This window comes from Syngnathus scovelli, chromosome 6, assembly GCF_024217435.2.
Source record: "Syngnathus scovelli strain Florida chromosome 6, RoL_Ssco_1.2, whole genome shotgun sequence".
NCBI classification, from domain to species: Eukaryota; Metazoa; Chordata; class Actinopteri; order Syngnathiformes; family Syngnathidae; genus Syngnathus; species Syngnathus scovelli.
This window is the reverse complement of record NC_090852.1, coordinates 20,002,957-20,029,016: the sequence shown is the minus strand read 5'-3', so window position 1 is coordinate 20,029,016 and position 26,060 is coordinate 20,002,957. Positions and strand designations below refer to the sequence as shown.

Here is a 26,060-nt window from a genome sequence, read left to right as displayed (position 1 = left end):
GAATGAATGGAAAAGGGCGTGTCCGCGTGGACATCCGGCCCACTTCCAGGTTTTTCTGATGAGTTAATGAGAGCTTGTCATCTGCATGCATGTGCAGTTGTTGAGAATGGAAAAGGGCCCGTTGATGGCAAAGGTCTAATCAGTTGACCAAGGCGAAGTCCAGCAGACGCCGGCGATGGCGGACCTCAACGTTCGCCTGGAGGCTCTGTCGCTGCTATGCAACGCTCGGGTGAGCTCCCGCCAGGCTCGGCTGTCAGGTCACGGCCCGCGCGTGGCCTCCGCCACGCCTATGTCCGTGCTGGGTTTGGTGTCGGCGGCCATGGGTCGCAGGTAAGCTCCCAAACCGATCCAAAGGCCACGTTTGATTGGCGGCGTGGCGCGGAGCGGCAGCCATGCGCTTGTTTTTGTTTCAAACGGCCACCTTGGCACCATCCGTCCCAAAAAGTCACCCTGTGGGACAACAAAAGCAGACTTGCCGTTTCCAAAAAGAACACAAAACACCTTTTGTCATATTTTATGATGACTCCACAGGTCAGGAGCAGATGCTAACGCTACCTAGCGTGTATCGGGTGGCGTGAGGGGAAACCACTTTGACGACACGCTTAAGTCTACTCTAGTGCAGAAAGGTGACGACGCTGTGCGTGTGTAGCGGCGCGGGCGGCGAGGGCCTGGTGATCGACGAGGACGAGTTCTTCGACAGCCGGTACGACTTTGACTTCAGCAACCTGAAGGACACGTGCACCTTCTACCGAGGAGGCGAAGTCTACCGCAGGCCCTGCGGCTGGCTGCGCTTTGCTCTCAAGGTCTGCACTTGCCACAGTCAGACAGACAGACAGACAGACATTCTTCATGTGAAAAAGGATGACGCTTCAGGTCTCCATCCAGGCGCACTTTTTAGACAGCCGCTTTTTAGAAAGCTCTCCGCTCTCTTTATCTTGTCTTTCTGTTTTTGCCCAGGTCTGGGATAAATATCCAGACGGTAACGCGTGGTTGGGCGAGCGCGGCTACAGAACCACCACCTACTCCATACCCGGAGAGTGGCCCGTGTCCTACCACGGCACCTCCAAGAACGGAGCCAGGGCCATCATCGTCACCAATTATCAGGTTAGCGTTCAAGCGCTTTGTTGTTGTGACGTGATACTGATGTGTTTCCAAATCCTGTGGAGTGTTTTTTTGTTTTTTTTTCTTTTCCCTCCCTCCCTCCCGCTCCAGCCCGGTCCGGGTCAAAAGTACGGTCGCGGGGTGTATTCGACGCCCTCCCTGGAGCACGCGGCGCAGTACACCCGGACGTTCCAGTCGAGCGTGACGGGCAAGAATTACCGCGTGGTCATGCAGAACCGCGTCAACCCGGCCTACCGCGAGAAGCACAACGGCGGCGAGTACTGGCTGCTGCCCGTTCCCGACGGCCTGACGCAGGAGCAGGAGCAGGATCTGGTGGAGAAAGCCATCCGGCCCTACGCCGTGCTCATCAAGCCGCTTTGAGCGCAAAAGCTACAGAACCCTTCAAGATGAAAGCCTCCTCTCCATGGTCACAGATGCTGCATTCAATAAATGACTAACAATAAATATTCAACATAGTGTTTTTTGTGGCCTTTTTTCATTGATTTCTTTCATTTGATTTAGTGCAAAGAATGTTGCATATCTTTGTCTATTCTGGAAAGGGTATTTCAAAATGTCAGTTGCGTCCCTAATTGACTACACACCGCCCGTCGCGCAATCAATACACGGCAGCAGCTCATAGATACGACACGACACGAGTGATCCACGCAGTCCAATCGAAGTCCATGTCTCTGCCTTTTATTTATCCTCTCGTCTCTATTCATATTTAGAGCAATGAAATTCTACGAAACCAGCAGAGGGAAGCAGCGACCGTCCCATTGCCATCGAACAGACGGTCTATGTGTGATTGCAGCATTATTCCTCTGGGTGGCGCCACTACAAAGTTTCCCGTGAAGATGCCAGTACGTTGCAAGCCACCTGTACACGCGGGCGCGGGCGCGTCACTTAACGTGCACCCGTGTTGTGTCGCGTCTTCCGCGGGCGCACGCACGCACGCACGAGTCAATCCCCCTCTTGCAACACGCAGTCCGGCGGGTCCGAAGAGTGCACGCAGTCTCCGTTTTTCTTTTTGCACGTCAACGTGTACTTTAGTGATTGTTGTCTTGGTTTTTGGCCGCAGCGGCGGGAGGGAGGGAGGGAGAAAGGAGCTGGGCAGGGAGGAAAGTATCAACGGCGTGTGAAACTCCGGAGAAGCAGGAGGGACGCGAACGCACCGTTGGATCCTGCATTTACAGGTATTCATAGCCGCCTATTAGCAAGTGGCTCGATTCGTGCTTAGGTGTGACTCTTGAACTGCGATCGCCTGTTTGTTCAGTCAGCGACGTCAACAAGGCATTTGGATGCGACGAAATGTCCCCATAGGAGTTGTGACTTGCGTGAGTATAGAACATTTGCACTGCATAAACTTTAGCCTGCAACTTTTGGGAGCTCGTCGTTAAGACCTGTAATTGCTGTTGCCGAAAAATCATTTTAAAAGAAGCAATAGGGACATGCGGCGGTGTCTTGAGATGCCAATTTAGATCATTATGTCACCAAGCCAGTACTTCAAAACACTCCTTTCATAGTTTTGGCTTCATTTGAATGGAGGTTGTGGCGCTCCATTAGGTCTGTGCACCCTGGCCACCAGGGGGCAGCTGACTGTCGCTGCCTTGTTGCTCTTCACAGGGGATAAAGAATAGATGCTTTGGATTAGAGTTCTAGCCGAAATATCATAGGTCAAAATACCACCAGAATTCATTGGATCATTTGTTTTTGCCTTTTAGGAAGTGGCTCTAAAATGTCCAACAACGGAAGCAGAAGGCCGGTAGAAGGCGACAGTCCCTGTTTTTAGAACCCCCGCTTTGGCTCCTCGGGGGAGGGGCTGGCCCCCATGGTCCCCTGGCCGGGCGCTGGCCGACTAATCGAGTGAGTGACCGCATCAAGATGGCGGTCAGCAGGTGCTACTTGCTGCCGGCTTTCTTGATGATGAAGAGCTGCTTGCTTGCGGGCTCCGCCGTCTCGTCCCCTGATGCGGAGTTGGCCCGCTCCATTCGCCTGGACGGAGATATCATCCTGGGCGGGCTATTCCCGGTGCACGCCCGGGGCGAGCGGGGGCAATCCTGCGGAGAACTGAAGAAGGAGAAGGGCATCCAGCGTCTCGAGGCCATGTTGTTTGCCATTGACCTGGTCAACAAAGACCCCGAGCTGCTCCCCAACGTCACGCTGGGCGCGCGCGTCCTGGACACGTGCTCGCGAGACACCCACGCCCTGGAGCAGTCGCTCACCTTTGTGCAGGCGCTCATGGAAAGGGACGCGGGCGACGTGCGCTGCGCCGACGGACAGACGCCCGTCTTCGCCAAGTCCGACAAGGTGGTGGGCGTCATCGGGGCGGCGTCCAGTTCCGTCTCTGTCATGGTGGCCAACATCCTTCGACTTTTCAAGGTAGGCTAGCGGACCCTTGTCACACGTTGTTTGGAAAGGTCAGCCAGATTTTCCACCCGTTTTGGCGGCTCGTTTGATCCACGGATGGAATTAGCGGGTGACAATTAGCAACTCCAAGCTGAACGTAGCACAGTCACACAAGTCTTCTGGGAAAAGCAGCTTCTGGGTTTTGTCCAACTGAAATGGTGGCTGTTGCAAATGGGTAGCTTGGGTTCCCGGCGGTCTCCTTCCAAAAAGTCTTTGGCCACGTTAGCACGCTGTGCGCCGTTAGCTGGGAGTGTCGCTAGTAGCTAGCGCCTTGCCGGGTGAAAACGAGTTGCCATGTTCCCACGTCTTAAGGTGTGAGAAGAAGATCTGCTTCTGCTTCTGCTTCTCTCCAGACAAGTCATTGATGAGCGAGCGATTGTGATTTTCAAACTGCGCAGTCTTCCCAATAGTGCTGCATAAATGCTGTTTTTGATTGTCGCTCTTTGCATCCTGTGGTTTGTTGTTGTGTTTCTTTTTCTTCTTTTCTCGCTATTGTTCCTTTTGCCCTGTTCTTATTCATGTATGTGTTCTTCATTCTTGTTCTTGTTCATGTTTTTCTTTTTCTCCTGCTTGATGTTCTTCTGTTGTTCTTCTTCTTCTTCTTCTTGCTCTCATTCTTTGTTTTTCTTGTTGTTCCTGATCTTTTTCCACTTGTTCTTTCTTGTTGTTGTTTTTGGTCTGGTTCTTGTTTTTCTTCTTCCCGGTTGTGTTGTCTGTGGGCGCACTTCACGCCGGATCTGCATCCCGCCTGGGCCGGCCGGCCGCCCACTCGTTCTCCAGCCGTCACGTCTGAAAGCGTCATCGTCCGGCGTGGCCGCAGGCGGGTGGAGAACACCCCCCCCCCCCCCCCCCCACACACACACCAATCGCGAGATTCCAGTCGTGGGATTAGCACAGTGCTAACGCTAACGGAGACAGCGACCGTGCCCCCTCCGTCCCGGCGGGAGAATTACGAGAGCGGCGGCGGCAGCCGGGTGTCAGCCGGCGCCTGTCGGTTTGCATCATGTCTCGCGTGGCCGCGTGTGTAACCCCAAAATGTCAGCGTGACTCACGTCACCTTGTCACTGATGATGTCATTGGACAAAACTTTGCAGCAACATGGGGATTGTTATGAAGTTCAGTCATCAGGCAAATGAAATGCCGCAGCGCTACAAAATGGCCGCCCCACTGTGATTTTGGGCCATGGTCGGATTGTGTAATTGAATCCCGCCTCGCCTCGCCCCGCAGATCCCTCAGATCAGCTACGCCTCAACGGCCCCGGAGCTGAGCGACAACACTCGCTACGACTTCTTCTCGCGCGTGGTTCCTCCGGACTCGTACCAGGCTCAGGCTATGCTGGACGTCGTCACGGCCATGGGCTGGAACTACGTCTCCACGCTGGCTTCCGAAGGGAACTACGGCGAGAGCGGCGTCGAGGCCTTCGCTCACATCTCTAGAGAGTCGGGTAGGGATGGATGGATGGATGGATGGATGGATGGATGGATGGATGGATGGATGGATGGATGGATGGATGGATGGATGGATGGACGGACGGAAGGACGGATGGACGGACGGACGGACGGATGGACAGATGGATGGATGCAGGGACGGATGGATGCAGGGACGGACGGACGGACAGACCCTAAGCCGCCATCAATGCTTTGCTGTGGGCTGATGTGTGTGATTAGCTGGCCTGTGTTGATTAGCGCTGATAGCAATTAGCATCTGCTCGCTAATGACGCCGTCTCCCTTTCATCAGAATTCATTTCAGTTTTGTGCCTTCACCTGAAACTTGCTGACCGCAGCTGCATTATGACAAAAATGCGGCGTTCATGTCCACAAACAAACACGGGTGACATCTTGTGGTCTGAGAGTCTTTCAGGGTCTCTTGCAGTCTTCAAGTTTAAAGCTGTCAAACAGTTGTCAGGTCCTGTACTTGCGAGGTCTTACTGGAAGTCTCAAGACCTTTGCGACTCGGCCCATTCGTTAACCTTTCTTTAGAGTATGTCCGAGTTCTGCGGTCTTGGTCATTAACAGACTCTTAAGCAAATGTCTTTTCCGGCTGTCTTGGTATTTCGAAAGTTTTAGGCAATCGATCTCCTGGTCAAAGTGTCTTGAGGTTCTCTGATCTGATCTGATCTGATCTGATCTGATCTGATCTGATCTGATCTGATGTGTCGTCTTGAATTGCTCTTTGGCGTCGACCTGAAAGTCACGTGACCGGGACGACGCCTCGAAAATCGCTTAGCGACGATGTCACGTCAATGACATCAGTGGCGTCAGGTGAGCTGGTAACTTCTTTCATGGCTTTGGAAAGTGATGTCACAGAGAAAGGGCGACGGTTGTCACGTTCCCGTCCGTCTTCGAGGCGCTGGAGCGGTCGCGGCGACGCTGACCAAAGCCCCGACGAGACGACAATGCGCCTGACGTCGGACCTTTGGGCCGACCTCATCGTTTGGCCGTTTGGCCAAAATGAATCCGAGCGGTAGGTGCGCCGGCGCCGCTCGCGCCAGATGATCGCCAATACGCGTGTTGGGGAAGCAATCCTCGGACGGGCAAGCAAGCGTATGGCGCTTAACGGGTCCGCACTGTGTGTTTGCCTGCGCAGACGACTTAAAGATGTTGAAAGGAGTGACTCTGGGTAGGGTCCACACGGTGGAGGACGTCCTGGGCGAGGGCACCTTTGGCGTGGTGGTCAAGTGCCGCAACACGCTGACCGACACCAGGGTGGCCGTCAAGGTTTTCAAGAAGCATCGCAACTCGGTCAACAACGCCAAAGAGGAGATCTCCGTTCTGAAGCAGCTGTGGGCTCTGGATCCCGACCAGTGCCACATCGTCCGCTGGCAGGGCTTCTTCTTCCACAAAGAGAACATCTGCCTGAATTTTGAACTGCTGGACCAGAACCTGCGCGAGTTCATGCAGTATCACTGCGCCTTGTCCGTCCAGCAAGTCAGGCCCGTGGTGCACCAGCTGGCCACCGCCCTGTCCCACATGAGCGCCGTGGGACTGGTCCACGCCGACATCAAGCCCGAGAACATCATGGTGGTGGACCGGCACCAGCGGCCGCTCAAAGTCAAGCTGGCCGACTTCGGCCTGGCCAAAAACGTGGCGGACATCGCGGCGGGGGACTGCGTGCAGACCTTGTGGTACCGGGCGCCTGAAGTCATCCTGGGCATTCCCTTCAACGAGACGGTGGACGTGTGGTCGCTGGGGCTGGTCGCCGTGGAGCTCGCCACGGGACAGCCGCTCTACCCCGGCCGCACCGAGTTCGACGTTTTGAGCTTCGTCGCCGACACTCAGGGCCAGCCGGCCGACCACGTGCTGGACCGCGGGAAGGAAGTGGGCCGCTACTTCCGCAAGGAGGGCGACGGGGTGCGCCGGTGGAAGCTCAAGTCTCCGGAACGGTTTGCCAAGGAGACGGGATGCCAGCCCAAAGGCGGGAGAGCCCTGGTCCTCAACTCCCTGGACGAGTTGAAAGTGGTCACGGCGGAAGCGGAGGCGGACATGGCGGCGGCGGCGGACACGGCGGCTCCACAGCGCACCGACCGGCTCTTTGTCCGACTGGTCAAGAAGATGCTGGACCTGGACCCCGATCTCAGGGTGGACTCGCACAAGGTTCTGCTGCACCCTTTCTTCCATCGCAGCCGCCGCTCCGAGAGCTCCGTCGACAAAGGCTCGCTCGACGAGGAGACGCCGTGTCGGGTGGAGCGACGGTCGCCGTCGTCCCGGGTGGAGCGACGGTCGCCGTCGTCCCGGGTCGACTCGCTTCTTCCTCTGATCCCAAAGCGCCCCGTCCCCTCGGGGGTGGCGCCAAAGACGCGCGGTTCCAACGGCACCTGCCTGGGAAGGTTGTCCAAAAAGATCGTAGCGGCCTTACGCAAGATCACGGCCGTTTTGGGCAAGATCAAAGTCTACAGCGACAGCCCCGACTCGTAGGCGCGTGAGACGAGGCGTAACAAACTCCAAACAGGGGGAGGATTTTCTTCAAGCTCTGCAGGGACGCTGGGGCATCTCGCCGTTCTTTTGGGAAGAGGAATCCTAAATGGACGGACCCGGCAAGTTGTGCCATTTTGACCCCCAAAAAATATAAAAATAGGTGCTGCAATTTAGTACAAAAACAGACTGTTTTGCACGGACCGACCCAAGAAATGTGAGCCAACTTCCTGGCGAAGACAAAGAAGCGACTGCGTTATCTTGACTCTGGTCCGGAAATGGCGTGTGTGTGCGTGTGCGTGCGTGTGAGTGCGCGTGTGCGCGTGGTGTGGTTAGCTGGCCAAATGCTAATACTAAGCAAAAGCTAACAATTAGCATTGATAGTTGTGCCCAATGCCCAACCCAAATTGCGCCTAAAATTGTTTGCAAGCTGTACACAAAAATGCCTGCAAGGCAAGTTGGAGTTGTTGGCCTTGATTTTATGATTTCATCTAATTACATGTTGCAATTCATCATCTTTGTTTTGCACACCTTTTATTCGGTTTACCTTTTTAATCACGTTTTCTGAAGCATCCCCAAAAATGCGCCAATCACAGAGAGAAGAAAAAGATGGAAAGAAGCTAATTGTTGCTGGCGCCTGCAAATTGATCAAGTGCGGAAAAGTGCGTGCGTGCGTGCGTGCGTGCGTACGTGCGAGCGAGCGTGCACCACAACAAAGTAGAATGGAATCCAAAGTAAGAAGACTTCCATCTTTTTTAATTGATGACAATCAAACAATCACAAAGAGGAGTTCAATCTCCTCATTGATGATAAAGGAGTGCTGAGCGGAGCCTCCTGCTGGCTGGCGGAGAAGGTTGCGAGCATGTTTGCTGTTGCCGGCGGGTTCCTCGGAAGTTGAGCTTTCCCTGCGCTTGTGCTTGTGCGTGTGCGTGTGCGTGTGCTCAGGTGGCGTGTGCATCGCGCAGGCGCTGAAGATCCCGCGCGAGCCCAAAGCGGGCGAGTTCGACAGGATGGTGTTGCGGCTGCTGGAGACGCCCAACGCCCGCGCCGTCGTCACCTTCGCCAACGAGGACGACATCCGGTACGGACGAGCCAGATGCAATTGTTGATTTTCATTTCCTGAAACGTGTGCGTGCGCACGCGACAGCCGCATCCTGGACGCGGCCAAGCGCCACAACCTGACGGGTCACTTCCTGTGGGTGGGCTCCGACAGCTGGGGCTCCAAAGTCTCCCCCGTGCTGCACCACGAGCTGGTTGCCCACGGGGCCGTCACCGTCCTGCCCAAGAGGGCGGACGTTCACGGTCAGAACGCAAACACCGCCGCCGCCTTGCCAGAAAGCAAAGCAGCTGAGCGGCTCGCCGCCGCTGTCGTCTTTTGTGTCTTAGCCTTCGATCGCTACTTCAAGAGCCGTTCGCTGGCCAACAACCGCCGCAACGTTTGGTTCGCCGAATTCTGGGAGGAAAACTTCGGGTGCAAGCTGTGGACGCACGGCAAGAAGACGGGAGCGGCCAGAAAGTGTACAGGTGAGCCAGCGCATGGCGCCACCATTTCTTGTTCAATTGGGTTCCATTTCAGCCAGTCAATCTTCAGGCCTGAACTAATCCGAGCCGGCAGACTTCCCGTTTCCGCTCTGCTTTCGACTGAACAAAATAGGGCGGCGCCATCTACTGGCCGACCGTGGAATTACATCCGCAGCAGAGCGATCGGTTGCACATCCATCGACAGGACGGCAAAGTGTCCCGATTGTTCCGGCAGGCTCGGAGAAGGTGGGCCGCGACTCCTCGTACGAGCAGGAGGGCAAAGTGCAGTTTGTGATGGACGCCGTGTACGCCATGGCGCACGCCTTGGACCGCCTCCACCGCCAGCTGTGTGCCGGCCACGCGGGTCTGTGCCCCCGCATGGCCCACGTCGACGGCAAGGAGCTGCTGACGCACATCCGCGCCGTCCGCTTCCACGGTAGGAGAGCGCCTGACCTTATTTTCAGACTTTTTTTATTTTTGCTGTATTTTAAAATACGAGGCTTCCCCGGCTGGCCAACCGGCCGCACGCACGCACGCACGCACGCACGCTTCCCCTTCTGCGTCACTTGACGGACAGTTACCCAGCGTGCGAGAGCAACAGAGGGGCGCCCGCCGGCCGCTAATGGCTAATTGCTAATTCATCCGTGTTGCTCGCCCATGTGTTTATTGCTAGAGAGGCGCGCTCCAGTTGAGCGCTAATGTTAGCGGATGAGCTGCGCTGGAGCGCGGCGACGTGATTGCTCTGGACAGCTGACCGCGAGGCGCTCCAAAAAGCACGTTCGAAGCTCTTTTGTCGACTTCCCGCCCCGACAGGAAGCGCCGGGACGCCGGTGACGTTCAACCAGAACGGCGACGCCCCCGGCCGCTACGACATCTTCCAGTACCAGATGGACGAGCGCTCGGGCCCCGAGTACAAGGTCATCGGGCGGTGGAGCCATCAGCTCAGCCTCAACGTAAGCCCCGCCTCCTCCGATCATGCGACGATTGACACTTTTCCTCCGTTTGGTTTTGTTTTGAAACAAGTGAGAAATGCTAACGCGTGAGCCTCCCCCTCGCCAGATGTCGGCGCTAAAGTTCGAGCCGCGGGGCGCCCCTGGCGCGCCCCCTCCCGCATCGTCGTGCAGCGCGCCGTGCGGGCCGGGCCAGCGCAAGAAGGCGCTGAAGGGCGCGGCGTGCTGCTGGCGCTGCGAGCGCTGCCAGGGCTACAGCTTCCTGGCCGGCCCCTTCGCCTGCCGGCCGTGCCCTTACCGGCAGCGGCCCGACCGCAACGGCACCGGCTGCCGGCCCATCCCGGTGGCGCGGCCGGAGTGGCGCTCGCCCTGGGCGCTGGTGCCCGTCCTGGTGGCCGTGCTGGGCATGGCGGCCACCGGCGCCGTGGCGGCCGCCTTCCTCCGCCACAACCACACGCCCGTCGTGAGGGCGTCCGGGCGGGAGATGAGCTACGTGCTTCTGACGGGCATCTTCCTGTGCTACGCGGCCACCTTCCCCATGGTGGCGCCGCCCGGCGTGGCCGTGTGCTCGCTGCGCCGCCTCTTCCCGGGTCTGGGCTCGTGCCTGAGCTACGCGGCTCTGCTGACCAAAACCAACCGCATCCAGCGCATCTTTGCCCGGGGCAAGACGGCGGTGGCGGCGCCGCGCTTCATCTCGCCCGCCTCGCAGCTGCTCATCACGTGCTGCCTGGTGGGCGTGCAGCTGCTAGGCGCGCTGGCGTGGTTGGTGGCCCGGCCGCCCCGCGCCCTGGTGGACTACGAGGAGCGGCGGACGCCGGACCCCGGCCGCGCGCGGGGGGTGCTCAAGTGCGACACGTCGGAGCTGGCGCTCATCTGCTCGCTGGCCTACAGCCTGCTGCTGATGCTCACCTGCACCGTCTACGCCGTCAAGACGCGGGGCGTGCCCGAGACCTTCAACGAGGCCAGGCCCATCGGCTTGGCCATGTACACCACCTGCATCGTCTGGCTCGCCTTCATCCCCGTCTTCTTCGGCACGGCGCGCTCGGCCGAGCGGGTGAGTCTGGGAAGACCTTGGCGAAGGGAAAGCAAATTGAACGTGGGGGAAATGTCCGCTCATCCGGTGATTGGGCGAGCCCATCCGTCGGTTCGGCGGTCCGTCCAAACCGCACGTCCGTCCGTCCATCCATCCAGTTTGTCAAAATGAAGGCAAAAGTCTCGCCCCCCCCCCCCCCCCAGATGTACATCCAGACGGCCACGCTGAGCGTGTCGCTCAGCCTCAGCGCCTCGGTGTCGCTGGGGATGCTCTACGTGCCCAAAGCCTACATCATCGTCTTCCACCCGGAGCGGAACGTGCCCAAGCGCAAGCGCAGCTTCAAGGCCGTCGTCACCGCCGCCGCCGTCACCGGCAAACTGTCGCAGTTGGCGGCCGAGCGGCCCAACGGCCAGGCCAAGACGGAACTGTGCGAGCCCGGCGGTGAGTTGAAACTACAAAGCCAAAGAAAGTTCCGCTTCAGAACATTCTGGAGCTGCCGCAACGCGGGCTCACGGGTCTTTTCTCTCCGCAGCGGTACCGAGCAAAAGCGCCTCGGTCAGCGCCTACGTCAGCTACGCCAACCACCGCATCTGAAGCAAAGGAAAAACTGGGCGACCAATCGTAGTTGTCGTTATGCTGATGTGACTCCAATTTGCAATCTTCTCTTTTGGAAACTGTACAAATGGAAATGAAATCAAGTGACGCATGCTGTTTTTTAATTTGATTTATTTGGTTTTTTTTTTACCAATGAGTATGATTTCTGATTAAACGAAAAAACACATTAGTCTCTACCTCCAACTTTGTGGCCACAAATGCGTGCAGGCAGGCCTCCTTCCGTCTTGGCATCCATTTCAGCTCCCAGGTGGTCCCCACTCCCGCCTTTGAAGATCAGCTCTCCATATGCCAACAGCGAGAGAGAGAAGTCGACCTTCCTCAAAGCCGGCGGGAAGTCAGTCGGCCGGCCGGTGGGAAGTCGGCCGGCGGGAAGTCGGCCGGCGCGAACTCGGCTGCGCTTCTCTCCTCGCACGTGAGGCCAATCGATGGCGGCCGGCGCCGTGACCGGAGCGCCGAGCCATACGGTGGGAGCTCCTCGTGCATGTAATGAATATTGAAGCTGAAGCTTGATTTCCCCTGACTCGGCGCCCTGAGAAGAAAAACCTTCTGAGAAGTGCACATTGGAGATGTTTTTAGCTGTCATGTCACAGCTACAACTGTACTACATGGTTTTTTTTCCCTTTCTTCTCAGGTGGCCACAGCACACCTGGGAGGTCTCCTAATTGGGCTACGGGCGGAGGAGGCCTCAGGTGCTCCGCGGGCTTCAGACACACAGTTCATTCAACCCCCGCTGCCAGAAGAAAATGGGCCACACACAATCTATTTTTAGAAGATGCACGTGCGCACACACACCTGTGCACAGCGGCGCCGCGGAGTCGTCTGATGGCGATGTCGCCGAGGCAGACGTGGATCTCCAAGTGCAACTTTGTGATTGCTTTAGCTTAGAAACAGAATGTGCGTGCGTGCGTGCATGTACGCGTGCCGCACTCACATGTGGCGTGCAGATGGTGCCACAATCTGTTCCCAAGAAAGTTCCGTCAGCTCTTGGAACAGGATGACGACGAGGAGGACGTCTGTCAGCAGAAGCGTGTCGGCGCACGTTCTTCTTCTCCGTGGTTGTCGTTCTTCAAATCTGAAACGAGGATCATCATAACCTGCAGAATTGCTCAAGTTTTGTACGATTCCAAATAGACTTGACCAGCATCACTCAAGTGGAAGGTTCCGCCTCATCCGGACCCAGTTTGATGGATACTTTTTGGACTGAAGTCGACAGCCTCGACTCCGAGGTGATGAAATAATGATCGCGTCACCCTAAAATAGACAAACAGCATTTAATTATGAACACGGCAGACAGCTTGATGCTCTTAGTATGTTGATTTTTTTTTTTGACTGAGCAATTTATTTACATCCAAGAAAAAGACATGAAAGTCGGTCGCTTGAATTGTCTTTCCAAGTTGCCTTTGTCGCGTTGCATATTCTGGGAAATGTCCAGGAGCTTCTCATCTGATGTAAATCTTTGCTGACGAAGCCACCGAATCGTTCCAAAGGCTCACATTTCGAGACGATCAATTATGAATCGTGTCAGAAACAGAGATGGGCTTTTTAGGGAATAAGGACAACAACCAAAAAAGCAATAGATTGACTGACACGGCGAGAAAGGGATTCGAGTGCCTTTGTTGCACCTTGAGGCCGTGACCCGGCGCGCGCACGCTCGCTCACCCACTCGACGCAAGGCCGGCCGGTCGGTCGGTCGGTCGGTCGGTCGGTCGGTCGGTCGGCAGGCCACCTCTGCGCTCCATGCAGTTCTGCACGCGCGACAAAGCCCGAGGCGAGGCGTCATGCTCGACACCGTGCTGAGGAACAGCTTAGCATCAAGAAAGCGGCAAAGTGGAAAGCTTTCGACAAGACGTAGCGACTCCAAATGAATATATAGCGCCACATTAATTGAAGGTGACATACTTTAGGTCTTTTGTGACTTGGTGGTTGTAATTTGTCAAATGCTGTGGATTTCTTCTTTTCTTTTATTTTGTCTTTGTGAACACGTGTCCTCTGTTTTGTGGTAAACGACCGTTGGCTCATTTTGACTCAACTTTGTGTTGTTTTTCAAATTAGCAGCACTTTTGAAGTCGACGAGCTTCAAGTTGCCTATGTACGTACTTTAGTCTTCACCGTGGACCTAACTAACGGACCGCTAAGTGCGTATCCGTTCACGTGACAAGGCCAAGCAAGATACGCTTGCTGGTAAATACGAACATTTCAACTTTTGCCTGACTGTCTAGAATCTAGACGCAGACTAGAAGGAGCAATACAGGTTGGTTATTTTAAAGCATTTAGAATTATGCCCGATGTAGATATAAGATGAAATAACTTGGAAATAAATATTGTCCAAATCTGGCTGGCGGAGGTTGAGGTTTCGCGCATGCGCAATGAGGCATTTCCGTTCACGCAGGCGCACTTCAGACAACAGCCAGTTCGAAAGCGAAGCGAGGGAACGAGCAAGTCAACGAACGGTAAATAACAATTCTCGTGTGAATATTACAAATTCCGCCGCCTAATACAGACCAACAACTACACAACAAGCTTTGTGAGTCGTCGGGTTTGGCGACGGTTTCTTGTGTCGCTTCAGCCAGTGGCAATTTTATGCCAAATCACTCCGCTTTAGAGTTTCATTGCTCGGTGGACGCCCGAAAAATACTCGGCGAAGATTTTCTTGTCACTTGTGAATTCTTCGCGTTTCACATTGATATGCGGCGTGTGTCGAATACACAAATTAATTAGTCGTCACGTCGCCTCCTCTACAACTAGCGCGCTTCAGTGTACACTCTCAAAGTTTGTCGTGTTTTTATTTTTTCCCCTCCATATGTTTTACTAGGTAAGTCAGTTGAGAACACTTGGACTCATTGTGACAAATGAATAATGGCATAGCCTTGTCGTCGGGTGAGTTTTTTCTTCTTCTTTTTTTTTTCCAAGGCAAGCCAAACCAAGCGCGCGCGAGAGAGAGAGACATCCGGAAGGTCAAAGTCGGGCAACGTGGATGAGCTCCGAGCTCCAGATTGACTCCTTCCTCTTCTTAAGTCAGCCCGCCGGCTCTTCTCCACTCCACTCCACATCACAAGAGGTTAATCCCATTCATTTCTTTTTCCGCGTTGTCATTTCCACCCCAGCCAGCCAGCCAGCCAGCCAGCGCGGCGTATGCCGGCCGTCAGGCTGTTCCCACCGCACGCAATAAGACACCTGCTAGTTTGTTTTGGATTCATTTTTCAGGCCACCGCCGCCACCAGGATGCCTGTCATTTTGTTGGCCGAAGGGGCGGGGCCAGGCAACCTGACCATCGTTCCAATCGCGCACATCAACGTTGCCGCCAACCACAGCCACCACTCGGTCAAGGTGAGCTCCCGGCAACAACTCCCAAGAAAATCAATGAAAGATGACACCAAAAAAAAAAAAGATCCAATCCATAAATCGTGTGTGTGCATCCAGGGGAGAGTGGTGCACAAAGGACAGCTGCTGGCGTCATCGAGGCACAACTTCTCCCTGAAGACCATCATTGAAGGTAGAAAGATGCACCTGAGCGTGGACGGCAGCGTGAATGAGTTGCCGTGGTGTTTTACGTGTCCAAAGACGACTCGGGGCCTCGGGAGGTGTCGTCCATCAATGTGGTCCTGCTGGACAAGTTGGCCAGCGACTTCTACCCGGCTGTCAATCAAGGGGTATGTTCAAGTGGCAGCTGATGGAAAATGTGCACATTAAAAAAACAAAAGCACGGCCCCGCTTTGACGCTTTGAATCTTCTCCGTCAGGACGAGGTGACGCTCTCGGGCTTCAGCGTGCGCGATTGTCCCACGGCGGAGATGGGCAGGCAGCATCCCTGCGTCCTGGAGATGTTGGGAGATCGAGCCTTTGTTCACGTGAGGACCAGGATGGAGATTGAAATCAAAGGAAATGATTACTAAAACCAAATAGCCAATGGAAAAAAAAATCCTCAAAAAGGAAGAAAAGATGTTAGATGGGAACAGAAATGATTGGACAAAAAGCAAGATCATCATAGGAAGCGAGCTGCGGTGGTCTTTTTTTTTTTTTTCTTGAATTAGGCTTAAAGTTGAACTCTCCAGACAGAAATACAATTGTCTTGGATCGCTGACGATTATGGCCAGTTTGGTCGGCAAAAATGGAAAAACCGGGTCTTCTGTGCTTCAGGTGTCTTGGTCCCCGCCCACTGACCTCTCGGCTCCACAACAAGCCCAGAAGAACGACGGTCCAGCGACTTCCTCGGTCAGAGCGGTGCGGTCGCCACTTCCTTGTGGAGCGGGGCTCCAAGAATGCAACATCTGCTCTTCTGTGATTCAGGCATCTCGCATCCCGCCCGCTGACCTCCCGGCTCCACGACAAGCCCAGAAAAACAGCGGTCCAGCGACTCCCTCGGTCAGAAGACCGACCGATCCTGGGCAAATGCGAGAAGCGCCGCGAGCGTGGTGCTTTCTGCTCATCGCTGCGGTGTTGTTGCGCAGGTTTCCAGCGAGCCAAAGCGCGCGTACGTCAAGCTCGGGGACCTGAAACCCGGAGATGTGGTCAACGTGTACGGCGTGGTGGTCTTCTTCAAACGGCCGTTCAAGAGCCGAGGAACAGGTCGGTCCGGTTGGAGCCAATCAAATTGACGCGTCGGAGATAGCGCCAGTTTCCCAATGTTGTCGTGTGGTGCAATCGCGTTCCCTTTTCCTTTTTTCTTCTCCAAAAAAACAAACAAGCGGCAGCCATTTTGTCTCCCCTCGGCAGATTACTGTTCCAGCCTGAAGATCACCGATCAATCTCAGAAATTGATCAGCTGCACCATTTTCTGCCCCACGCTGGAGTCGCACCCGCAAATCTTCCAGAATGGCGACATTGTGCGCTTGCACAAAGTCAAGGTTGCGTACGCCAGGGGGGCGGGGCGGGGCGGGGCAATGTGTCGACTCGCACGAGTTCTAAGGCTCCGGCCGTCACCCCTTGCAGACCAAGCTCTACAAGGGTTCCCTCGCCCTGATCAGCAGCTTCGGCTTTTCCGCCATGACCTTCAGCGGAAAGGAGGGCGACGACTTTGAGCCTCAGACCTCCAGCCGGACCTCCTCCTTCACCGAGGACGACTATCAAAACGTGAAGGCGCTGCGGTCCTGGGCGGCCGACCAGGACCTGCTGCACCCGGACCCCGGCGTGCCGCTGTCGGGCGTCCAGCCCGAAATGTACTTCAACCTCACCTGCCAGCTGCTCGCCAAAGCGCCCGTGGACTCCACCTGCACCCTGCTCAGGGTCTGAAAGCTTTTGCTTTTTTGATTGGGGCCGGGCTTTTTAATCTCGCTCGCTCTTCGGCAGGTGTGGGACGGCAGCCGGTGTCCTCACGCTCTGCTGCAAGTGACGGTGGACCCGGACGTGACGGAGGGCCCCGCCTATTTCTCCGAGGAGCAAGAGATGCTCATCGCCAACGTGCTGGTGTACGACAACCACGTGGAGTGCGCCCGCCGCCTCAAGGTCAGAAGCGGCAAACTGCCGAGCAGGTGTTCAATTTGACCATTTTCCAAAATTTGCCTTGGACCCCAGCAGAACTGCCATGAATTTGTTGTGGCCTGCCATCACAAAAATGTGATTTTGCTGATTTAAAAAAAAAAAAAAAAATAGCACTCTGTAATATTAAGTGCGAGTTGAGCCGCCACTTGAGTGCGTTTCACAGGTAAATAGGCGCTCTCGTAGGAGAGCGGTTAAAAGCGTCCGCAGGCAAATGGAGCCCGTCGAGACTCGGCCCAAACCTGCTGACTCGGCAGCAATCCTCCGGGCTTTTTCTTTCTTTCTCGGCTTCCGCCCAGAATGAAAGATAAGAGCGAGTCAAGCAGACGGGACTCTGCCTTTTGTCTTTGCGGCCCCGCGGCGCTCGCTCATTAGCTGCCGCTTAGCGCTCACGCTTCATCGGCGGGCGGGCGGACGGCCGCGCGCGCTGCGGCAGACACGTCAACGCCGTCCAGCGGGATCGTGCGGCTTGTTGGTTTTCGTGTTTTGAGAGATTTTCGGTCGGTCGGTATATACTATAATATAATATACTATAAAGTGGATGAGTGGCAGGCACACTTTTGGCTTGAAGTGCTTTTCCATCCAGCAGCCCAAATGCCCCCCCACCAACCCTTCTTATTGGCCCAATATCTCCGAGTCGCAGACGCTCTTTGCTAAAGCACTTAACACGCTGCCCCGTTCCCCAGTTGCCGTGGCGATGCCCAAGGTGATGCCGCAGCTTTTTTTTTTTTTTTTTTTTCTTCCCTCAATCCCCCATCCCTTTAAAAGATGAAATGGTTTTAATCCCTCACAAGAGGAAGAGAAGATGAAGGCAGAGTAGGATGCTCGTAGGCCACTTCATTAGGCACGGCGGCTGTGGAAGTCATTTCAATATTTCTTTTTTTTAGAAAATTCATTCATATATTTTTCAATTGTTTAGAATTTCATTCTTAAGCCAATTCTTTTCAGTGTGCTCTTTCCATGACCGGCTTCCAGTGCAGGTCTGTGGATGTTGCCACCAATGAAAAAGCAAGTTTGCAAAATAGCCAAGCCCGCAGCGCTACCCAGGTCGTGCGCTCCAACGCACGCACGCACGCACGCTTTACGGCAGTGAGCGAGCGCCGAAGCGGCACCGGCGTTCCGGCCTTTGCGCCTCCCGGCGACAAGCCGAGACGCGCGTGGCGCTCGGCCGAAGATGACTCACTCATCTTCTTCTCGGTCTTCTCCCGCTCCTCAGCTTTGATGCGATTACGCGTCACGTACGTTTGCGCCTTCCTTCAACCCGTCAGGCCGACGGCGCCACGACGTTTGATTGCCTCCGACAGCCGACGTTGACGCTTGAAATCCTCATCGTGATGACGAGGAGGACGTGGTTTTGTCATCTTTAGGCTTGGCGTGACAACATTTGAATTGGGGTGGGAGGCGAGTCGTCTCCAGGCGACTGACTCACCGAGCACCTTGCGAAGTTTGGCGCAACAGTGCCACCCGCTGGCCTCCGCACTCACAGCACAGGCGGGAGCCAAACAAATGTTTTTGTACCGTAACAGCGGTACTCTGATCCTCTTCCTCAATGTCTTCCGCCAGCCCGGGGACTTCCTGAGGATCTTCAACCTGCGAGCCGTCCCGGGTTCCGTCAAGGTTCCTAAGCAGAGCGGCGGCGGGCGAGTGGAGGAGGTCAACCTTCTGGCTTTCCACCTTCACGGCGGCACGGCGTACGGCAGGGGCCTCTGCGCTCTGCCCGACAACAATCCCGATGTCCCAAAGCTCAAGAGGTGACGCCTCGGCTCCTTACCACGGCTCTTGTCTCAATCCGTAAATGGCCGTCCGTCCGTCCGTCCGTGTTGACTTGCTGCTTTGCGTGCAGGGCAATGGAGCTTTTCCATGCCGCCAACCAAGTCAACGACTCCGCCATGATGGAAGTGGATGATGCGCCTCCGCACCCTGCAGGTCAGCCAAACCCTAGCGCTCTTGTCCACAGGGGGGCAGGCGCCATCATCTTGGAAAAGTGAAACCTAAACAAACAACTTGAGAATATTTTCACCTTCCAATAGTAAAAAATGCAATGTTATATTTCATATGAATATAAATCAATCATTTTGTGTAAATGGGACTTGAAGTGCTGTTTGCGTGAATGTGGCTTTGGTTACTTTCACAACATCATTGCGCTTGTGAACTTGCGTATAGCGTCCTCTGGTGTCCACAAGAAGCTTTTTGTCTCGCTTCATTGAGTAAATTGTGCATTCAACGAAGACTCGTGCACGTTTGTCACACTTTGAAGAAATTGCAAGGCTCTCCGACCTTGGCTCACCACATTTGGCATAACAGCGTCTCTCTCGTAAGCCATCTCGGTGTCTTGATGCCGCCTCTCTCCTGTTTTCAGCAGGCGGAGCTTCCATGGAGTTTGGCACAGGTAGGAAACACCCGGAACCATAATATAGCATACATTTAAAAAAAAAAAAAAAAAAAAAGTTGATTTTGCTCAAACGGATCAATGTGTCAAATTGCTGAGATTTCATTTTAAGACCGTGTCAGCGTCAAGAAAGGTGTCAAATGCGCTTCAATGCCCAAAAAAACCCGACTTCAGGTCTCGACGAGCAACGTCTTCCTTCTGTTGCATTTGCCGGCCTCGACGTTGGGTTGTTTTGTGACTTGTGTTTGTGCCGCCTCACAGTGAGAAGGTGCGCTCACGAGGTGGCGCCCATCACGCTGGGCGAGCTGCTGCGTCGCGAGCCGGGCGGCTTTCATCACGTCCGAGCCCAGCTGGCCTCCTACGAGCCCCAGAGGCTCCACCAGGCGCTCAAACTTTACTGCAGCAAGTGCAACGCCATGTACGGGTGGCGCGCCCCCGCTCCGCCCAGCCCATCGGTCGGCCCCGGTGCTAACCCGAAATGTGCACGCTCCTCCAGGGAGGAGGTTCCCAACGACTTGCACGTGGAGAGCGTTTTATCCGGCGAGTCGGGCCAGCCCAGCGGGCCTTACGTGAGGCCGTTCTGGTGCTTCTCGGGCAGCACCTACATACCCGCCGCCGCTGCCGCTGACGACGAGCCCGGCGGCGCGTCCAAGCGCTTGATCAGATTTTACCAATCGGCGCTTCTCGTGTTGGAGCGCAGGCCCAAGGAGTTCATTTTGTTTGCAGGTAAAATGAGGACTTGTTGCCTGAGTTGCCTGAGGCCACATGGAGAATTAGGGAAGGGGGAAAAAAACAAACAACAACACAGATTGGTCGCCAACTCTTCTGTCTTACTTTTTGTCCAGGTTACATGCTACACGAACTACGCCGTATGGCAGCCAAGTACCTGAATGTGGTTCCTGTCAGTTGTGCACCAGATGGTCGCCTGGCGCTGTTGGACCTGAGCGCGCCCTTCCTCTTGTGCGGAAGGAAGAGCTTCTACGGGTCGGGACCACGGACGCCGCATTGTCCGTCGTCATCGCGCCAGCTGGTGGGTGATGTTCTCTCTCTCTCTCTCGTCAGGTGTAAGCGGTGTTCTAAGGAACCCGCCATCATGGACCCCACACTCCAAGGAAGCAAAGTCATAAATGAGAGGGACATCGCCAAAGGTCCATTTGCTATTTTTAAAATCCAAATTGATTGACTTGCTGTAATCGCTTTGACCAAAAATGGTCTTGATTTTTCACATCCTGTAGGTGACCCAATACTTTTGACACGCCTCACTTGAATACTTTTGTTGTGATTTTGTGCGTTGGATAGCATTTGGCATTCAACTTCTGAAGTTGGTCCTGGTGCTGAAGTTCCGCCTGCAAGACGGCGACGACACACTGGACGCCTTCCTGTGGAAGGACGCGGTCAGTCCAGGCGGGCGGATGAGCGTCACGTCACGTCGCAAAGCCAAAGCTCAAAGCTTGTGTGTGTGTCTGATCAGGAGACCTTCTTCAATGTGTCGGCGGAAGACGCCGCGATCAACCAGCAGGCTCAGGCTCAAATCCGACAAACGCTGGACTCGCTTTGTCCCCCAGAGGGCGCTACAGGTGAGCGTCCCTGGCTTGACTTGTGCGTGGCGTCATACAGCGAGAGCGACGCGGACGCGGACGGAAAGGCAGAAACCTTCTACCAGGTCTGCCACACGAGCGCACGAACATCTTCACCGTTGACGTAGGAAAAGTCATTTTTGCTGGATTATTCAAAAATGCCAATCAACAAAATGGTTGCGTTTCTTTTCTCATGTTGCTTCTCTTCAAATGAATACAGGCAGGCCCAACCTCAAGTTTTGTTTTGCCTTCTGTTGCGTCAGGTGCAAGATTTGATGTTTAACTGGAAGTGAAGAGTGAGGAAAATCTGTAAAAATGTACGAGGAGACATTGGGACTCGTATATAAGCAGTGAAAAATAGAAGTTATTTATTGTTGTCTTACTTCTTGACGAAGCGATATGCTGCTGCCTGTTCAGTCAATAAAGTCTCTTGGGTGGCCACTTTAATCTCGAAACCCATGAACTGACCATTTTCTTTCGTGTCCTTTTGAAATGAGAATAACTTGGAAGTCGTCCACCTCACCCATTGCCCACCCGGCCCCCTCTGAACCTCAAGCGACCCCCTCTTTTGGGTCCGCCCCCGCTGCACCCCTCCATCGCTCCGGGCTCTTCGACCGACCGACCGACCGACCGACCGTCCTCCACTGCGCCTGCTGAAAGTGCCCCCTCCCTCCCACCCACCCAAAGCCAAGCCAAGCCCCAGCACCTTCTCATCGGAGGACTTCTTTCGACTCGCGGGCGCATATCTTCTCGGAGACTATGGGCTTCGACTGGCCTTTTGAGGCCCTTTTTTCGAAACAAAGTTGACATGGCTCGCGCGCCGTGGGACTCTCGTTGGTGTCGGGTTTAAGGGAACCCCAGCGCGCCATCATGCCCCTCCTGAATCGGCTGCTGTGCGTTTGGATGTGCGCCGAGGCCGTGGCCGCACACGCGGACGAGCAGAGCCGGCGGTGGCGCACTTTGAACGGGGCGACGTCGCGGCACGTCCTCCGCCCGGAGTTGGACTCGGAGACGAAGTCGTCCGAAGCCGCCGCCGCCACCGCAGCGGTGGAAGCGCCGCATGCACCGAGCCCGCTGCGTAATTGGAGCGGACACCCGGCGTTAGGCGCGGACGCTGAGCGGCCAGTGAGCGAATACGACCCGCCAGCGAGGACGAGGACAAGGACGAGGACGAGGAGGCGCGAGCGGCGTCAAAGAGGGAGCGGCAAGCGGCGAAGCGAGCGTCTTGAGCGCCGGGCCGCCGCCGTCCCCGCTGCCTGGCCGTCGGTCATGGCGCAGGAGCAAGACGAACCCGCCGAAGCTCCGTCGAGTTCCAACGCCAGCAGCAGCAGCGACGACTACGACGCGTACGCCACCGAATCCCCGCCTTTGGAGCCCGGCACCCCTCGGAGCAAAGTGAAGCGGGTGAGGAACCCCTTCTACCCGCTGAGCGCGGCGGCGTACGGCGCCTACGCGCTGCTGGCGGCCGCCTTGGCGCTGGTGTGCGCGGGCGTGCTGGGCAACGTGTCGCTCATGTGCATGGTGTGCCACAACTACTACATGAGGAGCATCTCCAACTCGCTGCTGGCCAACATGGCGCTGTGGGACTTCCTGGTGCTCTTCTTGTGCCTGCCGCTGGTGCTCTTCCACGCCCTCACCGACGACTGGCTGCTGGGGGAAACGTCCTGCAGGCTCGTCCCTTACCTGGAGGTGAGCGGCCTCACGCGCCATGTTACATCTGAACTTTGACTTGATTTTATTTGTTCTATCTTTTTGCTTTGTTATGGCCTAAGGACGGCAAAAGGCAAAGTAGTCCCAAAAAGCACTTTGGGCCTGCCTTTCATCGTTGTGTGGCGCTCGCTCGCTCGCTCGCTCGGCTCGGCTCGGCTCGGCTCGGCTCGGCTCTTTTCTTGTTGATCCTTCCTGAATCCGTCTCAAGACAAGATTAGAAGTGTTTAAATGCAAGATGGCAGACTGCACGATAGCAGCTTTAATATTTAATCTGCTCAACATGAAAAAGAGGCCAGCACGCACCTGCTGATCATGTGACAAGCTCTTAGCCAATCACAGCGCGGATGACAATTAATGAGGAACGCTGGGATTAGCACAGGGTGACCCCCCCCCCCCCCCCCCTCGAGCGCCCCATTCAAATTTATCCTTTGAATTTAATCTCTAAACTAGACGTATTTCATTTTTGACAGGATGTTTGTTGTCTTTGTACTGTAAAGTACTTTCCTATTACTCTGGAGGGATGATCATCAAATTTTGTCTTTTATGTTGGCGGGATGCTCATTGGATGTTGGCGCCGCAGATGATGCCTTGTCTTTTGTTGCGATGTCTCCTGTCGTTTGCTAACGTGTCCTCGTGCCCTCCCTCCCTCCCTCCCTCCAGGTGGCGTCTCTCGGTGTGACCACATTCACCCTCTGCGCCCTCTGCATCGACCGCTTCCGCGCCGCCGCCAACGTGCGCTCCTACTACGAGATGACGGACAACTGGGCGTCCACCAGCGCCAAGCTGGCCGTCATCTGGGTGGGTGCCCTGCTGCTGGCCCTGCCCGAGCTCCTCATCCGCCAGCTGGTGACGGAGGAGGCCGGCGCCGGCGAGGACGTGGCGGCCTGCGAGCGCTGCGTGCTCCGCGTGTCCACCCGCCTGCCGGACACGCTGTACGTTCTGGGCCTGACGTACAGCGGCGCCCGCCTGTGGTGGTTCTTCGGCTGCTACTTCTGTCTGCCCACGCTCTTCACCATCTTCTGCTCGCTGGCCACCGCCCACAAGATCCGCGGCGCCGAGCGGTCGGCGGCGCCCACTCGCGGCACCAAGAAGCAGATCCGCCTGGAGAGCCAGATGAACTGCACGGTGGTGGCGCTCGCCATCCTCTACGGCTTCTGCCTCATCCCCGAGAACGTCTGCAACGTTTTGATGGCTTACATGGCGGCGGGGGTGGCGCCCCGCGCCCTGGACGTCCTGCAGCTGCTGAGTCAGCTGCTTCTGTTCTGCAAGGCGGCCGCCGCCCCGCTGTTGGTCCTGTCCCTGTGCGAGCCGCTCCGCCGGGCGTTCCTAGACTGTTGCTGCTGTTGCTGCCGAGAGTGCGGCGGCCCGCGCGCCGGGGAGGCCGCTCGCGCCGGCGGTGGCGCCGAGCTGGAGCTAGCGCGCTGCGACGCGGCCCCCGACGACGGGGAGACGTCCGCAAATTACGCCTCGGTGGGGACGCACTGCTGAGATCCGAGACTCGCCGGCCGATGCTGTTGATAGATCGCACGGACGCTTTTAGTCGTCAACAAAGTTTACGCTGGAGCCAGAAAGCATCTCTTCTCTTCCTGTACTTGATAACAGCGCCACCTAGCGAGACTGGTATCTGTGAGCGTCGTGGTTGTGGCAGCAGGGTAGTGGTGAGCGGCTAGCCACAACCTCTGCCGCTACGACCAGCGCTGACTGTGACTGAGACTAGTCGGTCGCAAGCTAACCTAAACGTAGACGAATGTTGCGTTCCTGTCATTTCCACCGGCGCGTTGGGGCGGCCATCACCCACCAAGCGTCACGATTGTACTTTAGCTGGTAATGTAGCCGTGTGCTCACTTTATAGACAAGATTAAAAAAGTTCCACGTGGCGTGGCCATTTTTTACTTTGTCAGCTTTCCTATCAAATTTGAATTTGCAGAGTCACCGACCGGCTGCATCTCTGCTTTTGAGGGGTCAACTCGCCATCCCATGGAGCATTTTTCAACTCCAGCCAACTTGCGGTGTGAGTACAAGGGCCGCCATTGTCCTCTGGCCCGCCCGCTTGCCCGCCTCCGCCGTGTGAACGGACCCACAGTGCTCTGACACTGATGTATTGTGTTCTTTCTGGCCCGTAAACAAGCACCAAAAAAAATCCCAAATAGGCTGGGAAGCGCGGCGGCTCCCGCGGCACTTCAGTGCCGTCCCGTCCCGTATGCTCGCAGGCTAAAACGCTATTGTCAGCGTGTTACTTTATGTTCATTGATAAGAATAATTTGATGCTATCTAGAGGCTCATTGTTGTGTTTTTGGCAGGCATGTGTGCTGCGTGTTTGGGTCTTTGTGGAGCAGGCTGGTGGCCCCCTTCGCCGCTCCAGCAATTAGACAGACCCCATTCATCGGTACACAATGGGGCGGCAGGGACGGCAGAACAACACGCTCAAGCACACGGATGTCCTGGCAGGGCAGGGCAGGGCAGGGCAGGGTAGGGCAGGGTCGGGTGCTGCTCTCACTAAGTGATGGTCCACTTGGTGGTCTGGATGAGGTGAGCATGGCATATGTCTGTTTTTATTTTAATCTTTCATTTCATTGACCACATTGCCAGTCACGTGGCCTCCCACGTGACTGGCAACAAAACAATCATGCACTTTGACGGTTACTTGTTTTGGAACTTCCCTTGCCTTCCTGCCCTGCCCTGCCCTGCCCTGCCCTGCCCTGCCCTGCCCTGCCCCTCTCTGGTCACGTGAGCAGCAGCCATCGGCTGGTCCCAGTCACGTGAGCGCCCCCTATATATCTGCTCTCCCCGCCCACTTGCTCAATGTGGCGGGAAACGTGTTGTCGGAAGAGAATTGTTTGAGAAATGTTTTATTGGCTCAATCAGCGCACGACAAATCACCGAGGCAGAACAACGCTCCGTCCGGTCCGGTCCCGTCCGGTCCGGTCGCTGGTGGGTGTCTCCGGTTGCACGGCTCTCGATGATGCCGTCGGGATTCCCGATTATGTCGCCCCTTCCTCCCTGAGCGCCGTGGATGGGGGTGGAAGACAAATTCCCTCTTTGGGCAGCTGGTGACCTAAAAAGCTTCCGACAAAGAAGAATGAGGACAATTAAACGCTTCAAGCCCCCGTCCCGACTAACCGCCATCTTGTGTCAGAGCACATGACACACGTACGCTTGCGAACATTTGTGCGCTGCTGCATTTTCTTGTCACACAAGCGAGCGCTTGCTAGCCGGCAAGCCAGGCAGCCACATTTGTTCTCAAGACGTGTTAAGTAAAAGCTGACATTTCCTTGCACACAAAAGCGCGTCTGTTGTTGATTCTGGAGCTTGATGTATGTATGCATGCTGAATACGTAGAGAAATCTGAAAGGCAAGCGAAAACGTCACGTG

At 55.7% G+C, this 26,060-nt stretch overlaps 5 protein-coding genes and 1 long non-coding RNA gene across 18 annotated transcripts; 5 read left to right on the top strand and 1 right to left on the bottom strand.

Moving 5' to 3' along the window:
• Window positions 1-29: 29 nt before the first annotated feature.
• On the top strand, window positions 30-1,566 carry LOC125970315 (uncharacterized). 2 transcript variants are annotated; one of them, XM_049722488.1, is made up of 4 exons: window positions 30-330; window positions 650-803; window positions 958-1,104; window positions 1,213-1,566. In XM_049722488.1, exons 1-4 carry the CDS (start codon window positions 176-178, stop codon window positions 1,480-1,482), a joined length of 726 nt encoding a protein of 241 aa, XP_049578445.1. In that variant the 5' UTR covers window positions 30-175; the 3' UTR covers window positions 1,483-1,566. The 2 variants fall into 2 exon arrangements, with proteins under 2 accessions (XP_049578445.1, XP_049578446.1); XM_049722489.1 differs by having other exon boundaries at window positions 64-330; window positions 650-703.
• Window positions 1,567-1,976: 410 nt separating this feature from the next.
• On the top strand, window positions 1,977-11,704 carry LOC125970257 (metabotropic glutamate receptor 8-like). Of its 8 annotated transcripts, XM_049722352.2 has the most exons (11): window positions 1,979-2,294; window positions 2,823-3,480; window positions 4,735-4,951; window positions 8,365-8,500; window positions 8,567-8,721; window positions 8,806-8,943; window positions 9,176-9,376; window positions 9,754-9,893; window positions 10,000-10,944; window positions 11,127-11,364; window positions 11,456-11,704. In XM_049722352.2, exons 2-11 carry the CDS (start codon window positions 2,983-2,985, stop codon window positions 11,515-11,517), a joined length of 2,730 nt encoding a protein of 909 aa, XP_049578309.1. In that variant the 5' UTR covers window positions 1,979-2,294; window positions 2,823-2,982; the 3' UTR covers window positions 11,518-11,704. The 8 variants fall into 8 exon arrangements, with proteins under 8 accessions (XP_068507057.1, XP_068507058.1, XP_068507054.1 ...); XM_068650956.1 differs by having other exon boundaries at window positions 1,977-2,294; window positions 8,567-8,943; window positions 9,074-9,376; XM_068650957.1 differs by having other exon boundaries at window positions 1,978-2,294; window positions 8,567-8,943.
• LOC125970296 (homeodomain-interacting protein kinase 2-like) lies at window positions 5,083-8,342 on the top strand. Its single transcript, XM_049722455.2, has 2 exons — window positions 5,083-5,971; window positions 6,095-8,342. Exons 1-2 carry the CDS (start codon window positions 5,959-5,961, stop codon window positions 7,420-7,422), a joined length of 1,341 nt encoding a protein of 446 aa, XP_049578412.1. The 5' UTR covers window positions 5,083-5,958; the 3' UTR covers window positions 7,423-8,342.
• LOC125970329 (uncharacterized) lies at window positions 11,536-13,737 on the bottom strand. Of its 3 annotated transcripts, none has more exons than XR_011086947.1 (3): window positions 13,438-13,737; window positions 12,331-12,789; window positions 11,536-12,067 (listed from the first exon to the last, which is right to left on the bottom strand). It is a non-coding gene; the product is annotated as an uncharacterized lncRNA (long non-coding RNA). The 3 variants fall into 3 exon arrangements; XR_011086945.1 differs by having other exon boundaries at window positions 12,470-12,789; XR_011086946.1 differs by lacking the exon at window positions 13,438-13,737 and adding an exon at window positions 12,885-13,216 and having other exon boundaries at window positions 12,470-12,789.
• A 717-nt stretch (window positions 13,738-14,454) lies between these two features.
• On the top strand, window positions 14,455-21,437 carry pot1 (protection of telomeres 1 homolog). 3 transcript variants are annotated; one of them, XM_049722369.2, is made up of 20 exons: window positions 14,455-14,596; window positions 14,743-14,865; window positions 14,959-15,031; window positions 15,100-15,188; window positions 15,278-15,385; window positions 15,675-15,749; window positions 15,825-15,899; window positions 15,986-16,103; window positions 16,251-16,381; window positions 16,467-16,760; window positions 16,824-16,979; window positions 18,576-18,763; window positions 18,856-18,938; window positions 19,375-19,401; window positions 19,663-19,819; window positions 19,898-20,127; window positions 20,247-20,385; window positions 20,464-20,549; window positions 20,701-20,795; window positions 20,873-21,437. In XM_049722369.2, the coding sequence occupies exons 1-20, from the start codon at window positions 14,513-14,515 to the stop codon at window positions 21,104-21,106; spliced, it is 2,565 nt and encodes an 854-aa protein (XP_049578326.1). In that variant the 5' UTR covers window positions 14,455-14,512; the 3' UTR covers window positions 21,107-21,437. The 3 variants fall into 3 exon arrangements, with proteins under 3 accessions (XP_049578326.1, XP_049578323.1, XP_049578328.1); XM_049722366.2 differs by having other exon boundaries at window positions 19,372-19,401; XM_049722371.2 differs by lacking the exon at window positions 19,375-19,401.
• Window positions 21,438-21,578: 141 nt separating this feature from the next.
• LOC125970282 (prosaposin receptor GPR37) lies at window positions 21,579-25,297 on the top strand. The gene is made up of 2 exons (XM_049722427.2): window positions 21,579-22,667; window positions 23,349-25,297. Exons 1-2 carry the CDS (start codon window positions 21,849-21,851, stop codon window positions 24,174-24,176), a joined length of 1,647 nt encoding a protein of 548 aa, XP_049578384.1. The 5' UTR covers window positions 21,579-21,848; the 3' UTR covers window positions 24,177-25,297.
• The last annotated feature ends 763 nt before the right edge of the window (window positions 25,298-26,060 follow it).